Here is a 17085-nt window from a genome sequence, read left to right on the forward strand (position 1 = left end):
GACATTCAAAGGCTAGAATGGAGAAGCATGAAATTTGCGATATAACTTGATCTCTAATCTGGGTTTAGAAGTAATGATGCAGAGCATTATTATCCACCACAAGAGCTGCCATTTAAGAGAGATTGAAATGTATCTGAACTAGCTGTTAACATTGTGTTATACTGAAGCACCAGCTTCAGGATGCATGTTCTGTTGTTAATAGGCATTGCTGATTTATTCTTTAACAGCTTCTTGCCATTCATACATCAATTGGAGTTCGGCCAAAAGGAGAATAAAGAAGACTCCTGGGAGCGTTTTTCTGTGGGCTCAAGGAGGATAAAAAGACCTGATGGGACCTCGGCCAGCAGAGTTGGTTTCAAATGATTAAGAACAGGACAGACACTTTTTAGATTTTTGGTAGAATGAGCTATTCAATTATTTATTTAGAAATATCTACATCAACATATAGTAACTGGAGCTTTTGTAAGTCTTCAGCTCTCTGACAGGTGAGATGTCTGTGAGAATGTCAGGTTGGGAGAGCTGATTTGTGTAAAGCATTTAGAACAGTGCCTAGTATATATTATGCATTGTATAAATATTTATTATAATGGAAAGGAATGCCTCTGTGAGTTTTAAGACAAATTAACTTAATTTGTCAAATAAATGAATGACTTTGGGGCTTAAAACAGCCAAAAGTTCAGTGGTGGAAAGCACAGGCTTTGAAACCAGATTACACGAGCTTGAATGTTGGCTCTGCCACATATGAGCTGTGTGTCTTTGTGCAGGTTTCTTAACATCTCTGTGCTTTAGCTGTTTCACTTCCACAATGGGAATAGAAACGGTACCCACTTCATATTATTTGTGCGAGGTTTAAATGTGTTAACACAAGTAAAGCACTTAGAAAGTGTCTGCAGACAGTAGGCTCTCAATATGGACCAGCTACTATTAATTATTATTAATGTGCTTTGCATTGAATAAAACAATATGCTTTTTAAAAACGGTCCCTTGCTTCTTTAAAATCATGTAATTGATTTCACAATACTTTACATTGTAAAAGAATTAGTTGAGTTAGATTTTCAAAATCACTTTTTATGTCTCATTAATGTATTTTGAACTCTGTCTGTTTATAGACAAGTAGTTATAGGAGGTATGGTCATCTGTGACCAGGGTTGTGACCACAGAGATGCAGCTCCTTATTCATCTCCTGGCTGCAAACGGGAGACCTCAAGTGCTAAATTTCTTGCTCTGATTTATCAGAGAAAAATCTAGCCTCTCTGTTTCTTTAATGACTAAAAGTTTTGTTAATTTACGTTTGTGTGTTTATAGGTAATATGTGTAAACAAGATGAATATGATAAAAAGATCTCCCAATTATTATTGTTTACATATCAATATTAAGATATAAACACAAAAGGGTCATCCAGGCACACTTTCCTCTTAAAAAGGAAATGTCAGCAAATTTCTGAGTTGATGACTACTAATAAGTAAATATCAACAGGAAAAGCAGAATAAAAACTTAAAAACTTTGCAGTTTCTTTTATATGCAGAGAAACACCCAAAGCTTTCTGGAGAATATTCAGCATATTGACGATATGCTTGATTGATGATAGGTCTTTTTTATATTAAAACTAAACACAACCTTTGAGAGAAACAGGAAAACATCTGTCTACAGGGGAAAAAAAATCATTTTCTACTATGTAAGTTCTTTAGCATTGGATGTGTGCTTTTGTGTAACTGCATTTATATTTTCAGAAGACTGATAACTTCTCACATATAAGTGTCTGTGAAATATATATACTGATTTAAATAATTCTATGCTTAATTCAATTCAATTTCATGACGTTTTAACACAAATGAGAGGAATAAATACAAAAGGATATAAGTAAATCTAAAAAAAGGAAGAGTCTATTTTTTAAGCAGGATTTATATGTCCTATTTCTAGTTTGCTGTCTGACCTATCGAGTAGTGTTACAAGAATCCTGCAATAGCTTTTACCTCAGGTTTTCCAGCTACCCAATGGGACATTAATCTGTCTACCTCATGGCATTGTTGTGAGGCTGTCCTGTTGAATAATAAAGTTGAAAAGTCAAAGGATGTCTAAAACCTGCTCCAAAAAATTCAACGGGTATTACTGTAAACTAATCTCAGTACAGGTGGCGCTGCAAATATTAAGATTGTCAAGAAGTTTTTTTTTTACAGTGTTGGCATTTTTATTTGTCAATAGTATTGCTTTGTGAATTTTGCAAATATATTGTGATTAAAAAACAAAAAACAACCCTGGACTTTGCCTCCTGTGTTGTGAATGCTATAATATTCACATTTTTTCATAGAAAAAAAAACACCCTACAATTTGTCTGACTTGTTTGAAAGACAGGTCAAATCCATTAGGCTGATCTTAAACAATACAGCACATTATCCCTGTATTGGGTGCCTTGAGATCTAAGGGTTAGTTTTTAATGCTAGAACAAGACTGAACCAAAATTTTTGCAGTGGTTAACCATTGCTCAGTGAAATCTTCATGATTCAACAATAAGAACAAAAACATATTAACAAGAATTTACCCTTTTCAACTGAATAAACTTATTACTTTGTTAATATATTTATTTGACTGAGAGGAGATGTGTGCCAGGCAATCTTCATGCAATCATGGAAATGAAAAATAAACTTGTTACAAATTATGAAATTAATGCTAGAATCATAGCTTTTAGAACCAGGAGGGACCTAAGAGGTTATGTACATCAACCTCCTTTGTTGACTGCTATGAAATCAAAGCCAAGAGAATTTCCCCAAGTTATGCAGTAGGTCATAGCCAGCATAGGAATGGAACCCGGGAGCCATTGCGTCCAGTCCAGCCTACTTTCCACCACTCTAACCTGTGTTATGCAGGCTCACTAGCCAGGAACATTGCAGTTCTAGAAGTCACTGGAATTAAATGATTGTTTCCAAACCAACATTTCTCCTTGCAAAACTGTGAGGCAAGTTAAACTCATATGGTATTCAGCAAAGTATATTATTGGACCAAACTAGCTTTATGATTAAAACAATGCCACTTAAAATTATATCCACCTATACCTAATGAAATGAAGGATGATTTTAATGTAGGCAAAGCTGCAAAGCTAGTCAACTGGCAGATCAGTATACTCTGTGGAAAGTTTATTCCCCGAATCTATACCTTATTCCATCCTTTTCTCACCCTCCACACTAAGCTTTATAATGATGAAGTAATTTAAAGCCTTCACAGGGTATACAGTAAAAACAGTGTACCATATTTTCAAATGAGGAGCAGTGAAAGATTTTGAATCCTACTAAAACAACAAATGTCTTTCTCTTTGCTCTTTTTAATGCTTCATTAAAAATGTTTTATAAACAAATAAAACTACAGAAGGCCCACTAAAATGCAGCAAACTAAAAAGTTTTGTTTAAGTTGCTTTCATAAATGCTTTGAGCATTCTTTCACAGGTTTCAATATTTTCTTTGTCTGAAAGTTTTAAACATGACTAAAAAGAAATGAGAGAAACACAATCTGTCAAATGGAACATTAGTCTATCTACTTCACATGTTGTCATAAGGCTTTCTTGTTGAATAATAAAGTCTAAACATCCAAGAATGATTCAAACCTGTTTGAAAAGTGGAAACTATATTATTATAAACTGATATCTGCACAGCTGATGCTGCACATGCGCTAAGATTGTCGTTAAGCTTTTAGACAGTGTTAGCATTTTCATTTATCAATAGCATTGCTTTGTGTATTTTACAAAGACTACTGTTTTGTTGAAATTATATTTAGCATTTTATTGAAGAGAAGTATAATACAGCTTATGCAGTTAATATTAATTTATTGCAAAAAGAAAAATACCTTGGGGCTGGCCCGGTGGCGCAGCCGTTAAGTTCGCAGGTTCTGCTTCTTGGCGGCCCGGGGATCGCTGGTTTGGATTCTGGGTGTGGACAGGGCACCGCTTGGCACGCCATGCTGTGGTAGGCATCCCACCTATAAAGTAGAGCAAGATGGGTATGAATGTTAGCTCAGGGCCAGTCTTCCTCAGCAAAAAGAGGAGGATTGGCAGTACTTAGCTCAGGGCTAATCTTCCTCAAAAAAAAAAAAAAAAGAAAAAAGAAAAATACCAAGCAATCGAATTAATTGTCTTTCAATTGATCACTTTAAGAATGACTATAATCCATGGGCCAGCTCCAGCAGCCTAGTGGTCAAGTTCAGTGCGCTCTGCTTTGGTGGCCCAGGTTCAGTTCCTGGGTGTGGACCAACACGGCTCTGTTATTGTCCATGCTGTGCTGGTGGCACATATACTAAAAAAAAATAGAGGAAGATTGACACAGATGTTAGCTCAGGGTGAATCTTCCTCAGCAAAAAAACAAAAAAAGAATGACTATAATCCAAATTCATTTTATTTAAAGCATATTTTACTACAGTATGTTGGAGTACTCTATAATCAATCTACTGGAAACACTTTTAAAGCTATTATGTAGATGACAGTGAAAAATATTAAAAGCAGTCCAAAGTTAGCATTTAACAAAGTATATTTTAAAGACTCAGCTTAGTAATATTTTAGTCTATATTCTGAATTATTAAAGGTTCTCTAACTTGTCACAAGCTATGCAATGCTAACCAGATATAATAGATTTCCTTCGAAGTTCTATTTTTAAACATTTCATTCCATTTTCAGAATCTGTGTCCCAACTTTTATTTAAGAATGTAGTTATGGGGGCCGACCCAGTGGTGTAGTGGTTAAGTTCTCGTGCTCCACTTTGGCAGCTCAGGGTTCACGATTTCGGATCCCTGGTGCAGACCTACGTACTCTTCATCAAGTCATGCTGTGGCGGTGTCCCACATACAAAATAGAGGAAGATGGGCACAGATATCAGCTCAGGGCCAATCTTCCTCAGCAAAAAGAGCAAGATTGGCAACCGTCCTGTTAGACCTTCCTGCTGTCTCCTTCCACTCCTGAACCTAGGTGTTCTCCATAAAAGATGTTCAGATGCCTCCCTTTTAAATATTCCCAGAAGGAGAAATTTCATAAATGCTTATGATTGCCTTCCTGATGGTTTTAATCACTACCTACTTCTGTATTCAAAAGAAGTACCTTTTGCTGAACCTGAAACCTGTATCTTCCCGTTTAGATCTAGGTGAGATCACTGAATTCTTGGGATAATTTTTTAAATCCACTTGTGTTTGTCCTACAAGTGATAATCCTTAAGGAAAGAGCATTAGAAAATTGAATGAACAGGTAGAGGTGCCTATGAAGAACAGGAGAATTTAAAATTGGACAGGTGAAATAAAATCTGAAAGTAAAAATGAAGCCATTGGAAATACAAACATTAAGCCACAGCTACTTGATAAAATTTTCATTAAAAAAAAATAGTTGGACAACAGAATAAAAACTTTTTTTTTTTAAGTAAAGGAAATGATAGATTTATCCTCCTTTTTAAAAAAAATCCACAGGAATATTATAACAAACACTTTTTGAGAGGGAGAGGGCACACAATTGTATCAACTTAGCACAACTGTTTTACTTTTTTATCTTTGTATATATGCGTACATATATTTTACAAAGTTGATATAATAGCATATATAAAATTATGTATTTCTCCACTTGAGATTATATTATATATTTTTGAATGACCACATTTTTGGTTATAATCATCATTTTTAATGCCTACCTTTGAGTTGCTACATCAAATAGTTACGTATATAGACCTTGCCCAGAATATTAGGCTAGTCTGTTATCAAGTAATCTTATACGAAGGTCATGAACTGTAAAGTATAGCATCCTCCCTTCCTCACTCCATGAACCCTCTAGCACTGCACCAAATGAAGACTCCTGTGGTTACCTACACTTTCCTCCACTTTGCTTCTTTCCCATAACGCCTGTGGTTTCTTCTCCTCTCATACTGCTCTTCGTCTTCCCCACTGGTTTAACATCTCTCTACTACCTTCTTTCTCAGCTGGTTCCAGTGAGTCCTCCCTGCTTTGTTTTATTTAAATGTCCTTATATCTTCAACTTCTTCTCAAAATGCTTCCTCATCATCTCACTAAAGGCTGGATCTTCCTTTCTAAAACATCCCTTCATTGTAGCCCTCCCAAGTGATTGCTCTTTCTCTCTGGCCCTAGTTCTGAGTCAGAATTCTTCCAACTCTGAACTAAAAGTTTCCAAATACTGTGTGGTCTCCCAATAATTACTGCTTCACACTAGTATAAAAATGTTACTTTTAGTGTATAGGCTCATGCCTCTAGAGATACCACAAACTGCTCTTCCTAATTACTGCCAGCCACTTGATCACTCCCACATTTATTGAGGTATTAGGCACCTCGCTCAAAATAGACTTCTCTACCTAATTCCTGTCTTCATTGTGGTCAATTTCAACATCCAAGTGGATGACCCACACCTAGCCTCAATTCTTTGAACTCATAAATCCAAATGACCAAGTTCTATTTCACTCCCATCATCTCCTGTCTGGATATTGGAAGAACCTCACATTGATCTTCCTTCTCCAATCTTGATGTCCTCTTGTCCATTTTCCTGCACCTCTGTTTCAAATACCTGTAATTTTCCACCTCCTGCAGAAGAGATACTTAATCTACAGATAACAACTTGGTTATGAAAAAAAATTATCTTTATTTTCACTTGCTTTTAACAGAAATTTACTATTTCTTTCCATTATAAAATAGCACACACAAAAAAAGCAGTAACATAAGCTGTATCAGTGACTTTGTCATCAAAAGAAATCATAGATATTTTCATTTCATTTAACAGTTTACATATATATTAAAAGACATTTATACTCATCAAAACTGAAATTAAGTTATTAGACTCATTGCTATATGCTGTTATTTAATATATTAATAGAGAATCCTATTTATTACTATAATGACAATTTTTGTGTGTGTGTCTGTAAGGAAGATTCATCCTGAACTAATATCCATTGCCAATTTTCCGAGTTTTTTTGCTTGAGGAAGATCAGCTCTGAGCTAACATCTGTGCCAATCATCCTCTACTTTGTATGTGAGATGCTTCCATAGCATGACTGATGAGTGGAGCAGATCCACGCCTAGGATCCAAACCTGCAAACCTGGGCCACTGAAGCAAAGCACACGGAAATTTAACCACTTGGCCATGGGGCCGACCCCTATAATAAGGAATGTTAAGAATATTTTGATAACATATATTAGTTTCTGTATAATTCTATGTGTTCTATTTTATGCATCTAAAAACATTATTTTGAGAAAGGGTCCATAGTCTTCATCAAACAGCCAAAGATGACCATGAACATGGTACAAAAAGAAAGTAAGAGCCCTTGCTCTATAGGGTAAGGACAAAATTCATTTTCATGATACACAAAAACTTCATGATTATCCTCTTCCTAGCTTCCACGCTATCCTCCCAACTTGGCTCCTTCTTTCTTGCCGTTCTCCATTTTAGTGTTTTTAAAAGTATTTGTAGTGCTCCAAACACACTGTGCTGTCGCAGGCACAAATGAATCCCTTTAGATAGAAGCTCTTCTCTGCTCATCATTCTAGCAAGTTTGCTTTCTGAAACCAATCGACCATATGCCTAGAGTATGTGAATGCTGGATTTTCACTAAAAACTACTAATATTATTAAACATATCATTTAAAAGGTAGAAAAAATACTTTCTTTTAGTATTGTGACAGGCAGAATTCTAAAATGGTTCTCCAAGATCTTCTGCCCTAATCTCAATGTGAATGCGATGAGATACCATACCCATTATTATGTTACATTACACGGCAAAAGGAATTTTGTAGATATGACTAAGATTACTAATCAGTTTACTTTGTGTTAATCAAAAAGGAGATTTTCCAGGTGGGTCTAATACAATCCTTTAGAAGTAGAGTCCTTGAGAAGTAGAGAATTTTCTCTTCCTGTTAGCAGAAAAGTCAAAGATATTTCCAGTGTGAGAAGATGCACTGTTGGTGGCTTATCCCGAGGGGTCCATGCATCAAGGAATGCATCAGGTAGCTTCTAGAAACTGAGGGCAGTCCCAGCTGAAGGCAGTAAAGAAACAGGAGCCTTAGCCTTTCTGCAAGGAAGTTAATTCTGCCAACAGCCTGAATGGGCTGGGAAGTGATTCTTTACTATAGCCTCCAGATAGGAACCCATCTGAACCCACATCTTGCTTTCAGCCTTTGAGTCACTAAGCAGAGAATAAAGCTGAGCTTGCCTGAACTTCTGACCTAGAGGATGAAAATAGGTAATAAGCGGCTGTTGTTTAAGTGGTTAAATTTGTAGTAATTCATTACACATTAATAGAAAATTGACAAAGATATAGGATTTTTATTTATTAGTTAATTTGACCATATGTTCATTTATTGTAAATATCATATATTCCTGTTTTGACAAAAACTTTTTTTCAAAACAAAAGAGGGATTGAAATATGAATATGAATATTGATCGTCAAATCGACTAAAAGAAAGACTCAGTAAGTATTGAATGCCAAAGGGTTTGCAGAGGTGCTGGTAAGAGCATTCATTCAAAGACATGAGAGTTGCTGACCTTGAATTTTTCACTATCTAACAGGAAAAATGAGTCTATTAACCTGAAAATAAGCCAAACTGAAACTAGATGACTACTTGAAGGGAAAGCATGAGTCAAGTGTTGTTCAGATAGCGTGAGAGCTGGGAAAACAACATCCTGAAGAAGCCACCTTAGAGTATGGGCTTTCAGAGTCCTCAGACCCTGTGTAGACAGATTCTAACTAAATTACTTGACTCTTACAGTGAGGTGGATTTTGAATTGAGAACTATACTATGAAGAAGGGAAACAATATTTTCAGCATGTGGGGCATGGCACAGTGGGAACAAAGAGATTGGGTCCACAGAAAAGATCCCCCAAAGTCAAAGAAGGTAGATGTCACTGTAGCTACAAAGGAGAGCACATAGAGAGGAGACAGCAGGTGAAACCCTTTACATTGGCAATTGGCACAAATATATTTCCATTTTCCCACCTTAAATCTGGATTCCTCTTTAGAGCAGACACAAATGAATTTCTGGGCCAGACATAATCAGGATATGTAGCATTGCCCTAAGAAAAGCAAGTCAAGGGCCAGCAAACATTTTATGAAAACCTCTGATCTTATTCATTCTTGCATCTGAAAGAGATGAATGGCAGGACCTGAAGACCAGACTTGTACTGACTCAGAATGAAGACTGCCATCCCTTGAAAGACAAACACAAAACTTTTCCAAGTATTCAAGGGTGTTGCTTAGGTTTTGGATGCGATATTATTTCTCATGTAATTTTAATTAGCCAGAACCAGGAAATTCTTACTTCCTGCAACAAAGATTTATCAAGTGATTCTTCACCTCAGACCATACTATTGGTTAAAGTTTACCCATCCCAACTTGTTAAACTAGTTTATTTTAAATCCTTAAGCATTCTTTCTTTAGTCAGCCTACAAGTCTGAAAGAAGGCCCAGGACGCTACTCAGTTGCCGAGAAATCAGAAAGCAGCACAGAGGTGGAGGAGTTCGCATTCTCAACAGTGTATAATGTATCAGTAAGTTTAATTTTATTTTGTTTGAAAGATTTACTTTAGATTGTGGTTTCCAATTCAGGAAATTATTCTGAATTGGGAATTCAATAGCTGATTTTTTTCTCTACTGTTGTTGGAGAAAATAATAACACAGTAATGTTAATACTTTTTATTTCAGGAAACCATGCTAACAATTTTATATTGAGGATCTGAAAAGTTTAACAGGTTGGATATTAATTGGAAAGTTTAATGTGAAGTGAAATAACCCCAGAGAGAGGGAGGAAAAACAGAGAGCCTGAGGTAAAATTATTTAAGTTTGTAGGATTAGAAGGATGCGGCAAGGAAGAAAGTGTTTTCTCTCCCTGAGTCCAGAGTTTAGAATATCTAGTGCTACTCAAGATCTTTCTAAATTATGCATTTAATTGATACATTGAAAATAGAGGAAATATACAAGTGGAATAGGAAGTAGTATGTTTTAACCTCATCTTAAAATTGATAAATACTATTAAATCTCAAAAAAAAAATAAGAATTTAAATATCCTTTGAAAAATTCTTTGCCTTTTAAGATAAAAACTTAAAGAAGAATATAAAAAATTAGTGCATAAGAATATAAAAAGTGAGAAGAAAATAAATAATTCTAAGATTTTTATATTTTAATAATTTGGAAGGAAGTCTATAGAAAATAAATCTTAAATGCTTTTTAGCCCCCACTCCCCTGTCTGATCCATTCTGCATTTTTCTACATTTTGAATATTAATTCTTTCTGTACAAATATGATGTCAATTAGTACAAATTATTAAAGATAATGAGGGAATTACAAATGTCTTTTCTAATGATGTTTAACCAGAGTTTCAAGTTTGCTCAAATGAACTCTTTGTTTCATTGGTAATAATTGGACATTGTGTATAAAACTCAATTAAACACACGCAGATTTCTAAACCACAATTCCCGCAACAGATTTAATTCTTTACAGTTGTTCAAAATGGTCCCCTTTTTACCTGCTCACCTTCCAGCCACAAATTGTTTAGGTTGTTAAAAGACAAAAGAAAATAAACAAAAAACCCAACTTTTCACAAACTTAGTGATATTATTTCTAGAACTGGCACACATTAGGATTTACTTTTTAAACGGAATGTAATGAAACAGGAAGATTATTATTAATATTATTTTTATTTTTACTTAAAAGTATCTCCATTCTGTATGGGAAAAAATGGTGATTCCAAATCCATAAAGATAGTCCAATTAATTCAATTTTTTTTGCTGTTCAATATCTGTACTAGTCACATAATTACTCAAGAACTATGTACCAATCACCATTTTTTGCATCAGAGGCATAGGGATGAATAAACATATAGTTTTAATTCAATTTCTTTTGAGGCTTATGTGAATGTCAATTCTGTATTATAGCTGGTTAAAAGCAAAAGAAATCAACCAGAACGGTAAAGAGAGAAACGAAAGTGACATAAAAGGAGAGAGAGGGGAAAAATACACTGAAATAAAAATCTGGGAAAAGCAAAAGACCTACATCTGGTCAATAGACCAAGAAACCATTTAAACTTCTCCATTTCTATTACTTTCTATTTTCAAGATTTTCAAAATTTTCCCCTCCAGGTCCGAAATCCTTAAAAATTCTATGGTCCCTTTCCCTCTTCAAATAAATCAGTATGCCTACTTTGTAGATTTTTGCTGTATTGCTTTGACTTTCCTTGGCTTTGTGGCTCAGAGGAACAGTAGGGGATGAGGGTGGTAGGAGGGGCGGGGGCGGGGAGTGTTGTTGAAAAGCTATTCCTGCTCTTCCCATTGATAACCCATGCCTCAGTGTAATTAAACCTCAGAGGGTTTTCTCCATTTGGAATACACAAATAAAACTTTATTAGTTCTTGCCACCAGTGAGTAATGTGAAGAAAACAGACTTTATTTTTTGTTGTATAAGCCAGCACCTAGTAGAATATTTGGGACGTCATATGTTAGTTGAACTGTTTAATTGTTCTTCAAATTTATTTGGGACTAACTAATTTCCAACTAACAACCTATCAGCTGCTGGTTGTTTAGGTCACCTCCATTTGACTTAACCAAATTTCATACCACTTTTAAAGACTCTTTTTAACACAGAAATATTTTGTTAACTTTTCTAGAAAGCTGCTTTGTATTTAGATATAGCGATATAAATGAGTGTAAACACATTTATAATATTTAGTCCTTGATTTCTTACCTAAAAATGAATAAATATAAAATAAATTCATTGGATTATCTCATTCCTACAATAAGGTACAGATTAATTTTACATGTCTCTGCACCTCACACAGAAATATCTCTTTTTTTAATTGAGATATAATTGACATATAACATTATATTCATCTCAGGTGTACAATATCATGATTTGATATTAGTATATATTGTAAAATGAGCACCATAATAAGTCAAGTTATCTGTCACCATACATATTTACAAATTTTTTTCTTGTGATGAGAACTTTTAAGATCTACTTTCTTAGTAACTTTCAAACATACAATATTATTAACTGTAATCACTATACTGTACATTACATCCCCACAACTTATTTATTTTATAACTGGAAGTTTGTACCTTTTAACCACCTATACCCATTTCACCCCACTTCCCACCCCCGCTACCTCTAGCAATCGCCCAGAGTCTCTTTCCATGTAGAAACACTCATCAGTGGATTTTAATTTATTTCCCACATTGATTGTTAAAGTCAAATTTGGGTTTTATAACAATAGGCATAAAAGGACGTTATCAAGTGAAAACATATAAATGTAGAAAACAGGACCTAATGACTTTAATTTGGAAACCAAACTTGTCATTTGAATGAGAGGCTTCCTCCATCTTCTGGAATAGTGACTTGGGGTCTAGGAGTGCAGCACTGTCAATGTAGGACTAGGACTAAATAGAAAAATATGAGAAGACGGAACGTCCCTAAACTGAATAAGTGTAATTAGTATCTCTGAAGTAGCATAATTCCAAGTTTAAAAATGCAATTAAAGCTTTATCAGAACATATACACACACATTATATACATACATATTCATAAATTCATACTTTCTTTTTTATCATATTTTTTAAGTAAGACAGCAACACAAATGTATCTGTTTTATCCATGGCTAAGTATTTTTTTACAGGAAAATGTCATGATAGATCATCCTTAATCGAAACCTCATCTATTTTTTTATTTTTCAATCTTGGTAAAATTGATGCACATATTGTAAACAACACTCTAATAATGAACATCCCTGTGGCTAATTTTTGCACACATTCAAAACTGTTTCCTTAGAATAAATTATCGTCTGCATTTTCACAATTTCTGGAATGTCATCCCATGATGGCAAACTACTCTATATCCTAAACTTCTTTTTTTGCTGAATACTCCCTAACCCCTGGACAATTGAAAGAGAGTTCTTCCCTCGGGACACAGTATTTTTTACAGCCATTTCCAATAAGAGGTTATTATTGAAGATTTAGTCTTTGTCCTCCTCACTTTCTAATGCTACCTTGAACCATTACTCTCCACATCCTTGTGAGTTACCTTATTTCTTTGAGGCTCACATAATTCTGCTCTCTACCCTCTTTCCTTCCTCTTCGCTGTCCTTATGATTATGCCCCTCGTTTATTGAAGACTGACTCTTGCTTCCCTATCTTCTCCTCTACTCTAAGTTTTACATTTACCCTAGGTAGTATCGGTGCCCATGTTGTTGATCTCCAGCATCCTAGTCATTTATTTCCTGATCTTCTCATCTCTATAATCTTCTCTTCAAATACTGCTCTCATGTCCACACCCTAGATTTTGTCATGACTTGAAATTACTCTCTCTGAATCATAACTTTGAACAACTATCACTATCCTAACCTTGTAAGGCATCAGGGTTTTTTAATTCATTGGCTCTTCTAATCTATGAATTAGTCATATCCATCAGTTTCCACCTCCACACACACACACAAACACACACATATTCATCTTTGTTTCTCTTGTGATCCTTATGTTTGTCATTTCAACAAATTTTTAAAAAATGTCTTAAACTCCCCTAAATTCTCTTGTCCCATATTTCTTTTATCATTCTAGATAAATTCTAGAGAGAATATAACTATCTGAACAATGATTCACCTCTGCCCAGACCACTGAGGAGTGCTACAGAAAATCTCACAAATGTGCAGGAGGTGCCAATTCATCTGAGCCTTCAACTCTACCCACCATTCCTACTACACCGCCTTAGTCTATACTCTCATTTCCACAATGATTATTTCCAACTCCTCCAACTTCCTCAAATTTCCACTTCTCACCACCTGCCCTCTCATGTTTCCACTACTTCTAAGAGATAATGTGATTGATCAATTAGATGAGAATTCCTTCAACTTTCTGACATGGAACCAACAAACCTACTCATACCCATTCATGCTCTTAAGAGGATGTCTACAATTTGTCCAAGTTCTCCAATCTGTTAGGTTGTTCCATATGAAAACGTCAATATATGATGACTTTTGACCTACACAAATGGCAATTTCATATGTCTGAACCTAACAGTTTAGAATCCATGATCCTTCAAGTATGCTCTCTACCCAATCTTCATCCCAGTCTCAGGATCTCTGCTGGCTCATTCACACCACTGTAAGTATACTCAAAACTGTCTCTTTCACAAGAAAAAAAAATCCTCCATCAACCCCATACACCTTGATGACTCGTCTCTCTCTTGTCATCCATAGAGAAACTCATGAAAAAAATTATTGATATCCACTGTACTTCACCTCACTTCCAATTTTTCCTCAAACCCACTATAAGTACTCTAAATTTTTGTTGTACTTGATTTCTAAACAGCATTTGAAACTGTGCATGAATCCTTCCTTGAATATCCTTTATCCTTTGTTATCATATCACGCTTATTTTTCTCCTTATTTTCTTTCCTCTGGTTTTCAGGATACTTCATTCTTTGCCCATATCTTAAATGTTAGTCTTCTTTAGGGTTCTTCTCTGAGTCTTCCTCTCTTCCTATTATTTAAATAAAAAAGATTCTTGAGCATCTACCATATTTCATATGTTAAAAATACAATGATGAATTCGACACAGTACCAGGCTTGTTCACTGCTATAATCTCAGTGACTAGCCGCACTAGTATTAGTATAAACTTGGTAATCATCTTTGAATGATAAAGTAAAATTGCTAGATTAAAAAGAATGCATATTTAATGGTTTTTTAATTCACGTTGATAAGTTAACCTATCCCTTTTCATATTTGTAACATATAACTTCCAATTTGCTACTTAACTTCTATTTTATTTATGAAAATTTGATAAAAAGAAGATTTAATGCTATCATTAGTTTTTTTCCCCTCCTTTGTTTCATGTAATCAGTTTTTTAGTGTTTCCCTTGATAATTTCTGCCTCCATATGTCATTTTTAGGAAATGGATTATTCATTAGTAAATATGACAGCAAAAAGTGAAAATAAGCCAAGATCATATGGAACTGATTTATCTAATCTATTAGTTCCAAGAAGTTTGTAAGCAAAGGCAATAAATAACTTAAGAGTGAAAAATACACAATTAATACAACTAAGGCAGTTTTTAAAAGAAGAGTTCTTCTCCTTGTGTAGCATTTAAGTAAAACAGTGTTTTTTACTTTTTTTAAATAGTGTTAACATAGTAAAATATTTAAACGTCACTGTAGGAATAAGTAAAGTACAGTAATTATTTTATTTTATGGACTTATAAAAGAGTAGTTTGTAGCCTGAAATTACTATTGCCCAATCCATCCACAATTAATCTCATTTCACAAATTCATGGCACAGGCTATATTCTTTTCTCCAGCTTACTAGTCATCTAAGAGGAAATGCCTTCCAAATTTCCTAGGTATTGACATATTACTGACTTAAAATGCAATCTTGATCCTCAGGTTTGATAAATGAACCAGACAGATAATTTCAGGCTCATAAACAGTGGTCATAGTGAGTGAATACTGCGGATATTTCTTACGCCAACCAAGAATCTAAATAACAATAAGATGAGCTCAATGTTATTTCAACAACAGCAACAACAAAACTTACTCAATTACTACCAAGGACAAGAGTTATAACTGGGCACATGGTAGAAGGATAAAGGAAACATGATCTCTAGTAAGAGGGAGAGAGACAGAACAATAATTAGTAACAAATGTAATACAACTTAGAGTTTAATCAAAGTTAAGCACAGATATAATCAATGTTCTTTATCAGCATTACGTAAAAGACCAGTACCCATACTGCTGGTGATATATGAGATGACTTTAGGTAGGATTTATTTTAATGCATATTAGAGAAAATAGAGCTAGTATAGCAAACTCAGTATTTGGTGGGTATTATTGTTTGGGGATTGGCTATATTAAAAATGAGTCCATTTTAAAATGTTAAGGAAATTGGTTTAGTGGTATGAGTGGATATGGCAAAAAATGTGATGATTGCAACTGAAATTTACAAAACGCTCTAACAACTCAAAGAAAGAGCAATTTTAAGCAGGACAGAAAATGAATACTTCAAATAGAGCACTTGGGTGAGGTTTTAAAGATGAGTACATTTTTTATAAATAGAGAGGTAGGATAGGATAATTGTAGACTGGGATTATTAAACTAACAATGCTTTATAAATAGAGAGGTAGGATAGGATAATTGTAGACTGGGATTATTAAACTAACAATGCAAGATGCCTCCTTCTTAATGTAATAGGTGTTTTGTTTTGTTTTGTACCAGGTTGACATCCTCAAGAAAAAATGCAAATTATAAGGCCTTCTTTTTAAAACAAATGCTCATTGTATGGGTTTATTATGAGGGTACTTATATGCTTCAGCAATCATAATAATATATCACAGACAAGGCAGGGAAAAATTCTATAAAAAATTTAATCAAGTTTTATTGTTATTAATTTTTTTTATAATTACTACAATTAAGTATAGCTTTGACAGTACTTACTGGAATTTGCCAATCCTTTGAAGTTTACACAAATGGAATCCTCTATAATTCTTGCAATTCAAGCTCAAATACCAATTCTTTGGCAAAATATTCATGTCTTCTCTAAAAATTCTCTATTTTACGAAAAACTAAGAAATTATAATCCAGATTACTGAAGTACTCTTATTACAAAATAAATAGCAGTTTAGAGCAAACAGCAAGGAAGAAGCATGGATCTGGGGTCAGAAGACCTGACTTTGAGTCAAGTCTCCACCAGTTACTAGCTATGTGTCATTAGACCACACCCAACATCTGTTTCTACTTCTGTAACGATATTTGAGATAAATGACATGAAAACTACAAAAGATTGCAAATATAAAAGGTTATCATTACTAATGGGTTCAAGGGAGGTGCCACTGAGAAGAGAGTTCACTACATTAAAACAGGGTTTCACCATGACCCTCGTGCCAGAGGCACCTGTGTAACAAATGGCCAGATGACTTTCTGGGATTTATTATACTTTTTTGACTTAGATTCCTTTCCATGTTTCTGAGAACAGACCCTATAGAATGATTTATTGTGTTGCACTGGTAAGCAAACTAATTCTCTTCACCAAAGGATTTTAGGTCTTTTTAACAGGAATAATCATTTTCTGGCATCCACTTCTTTTGGGGGTGCCCTG

General features: G+C 34.6%; 1 protein-coding gene across 1 annotated transcript in view; it reads left to right on the forward strand.

The window, feature by feature from the left end:
* The first annotated feature begins 9423 nt into the window (after window positions 1-9423).
* Window positions 9424-17085, forward strand: part of LOC124237415 (transmembrane protease serine 11G-like) — a 39713-nt gene continuing 32051 nt past the window's right edge. The window contains exon 1 of the mRNA XM_046657020.1: window positions 9424-9503. Within this exon, the coding sequence (XP_046512976.1) occupies window positions 9496-9503 (8 nt within the window). The 5' untranslated portion in view covers window positions 9424-9495. The remainder of the gene's footprint in view (window positions 9504-17085) is intronic.

Source organism: Equus quagga, chromosome 3 (assembly GCF_021613505.1).
Source record: "Equus quagga isolate Etosha38 chromosome 3, UCLA_HA_Equagga_1.0, whole genome shotgun sequence".
Taxonomy (NCBI): domain Eukaryota; kingdom Metazoa; phylum Chordata; class Mammalia; order Perissodactyla; family Equidae; genus Equus; species Equus quagga.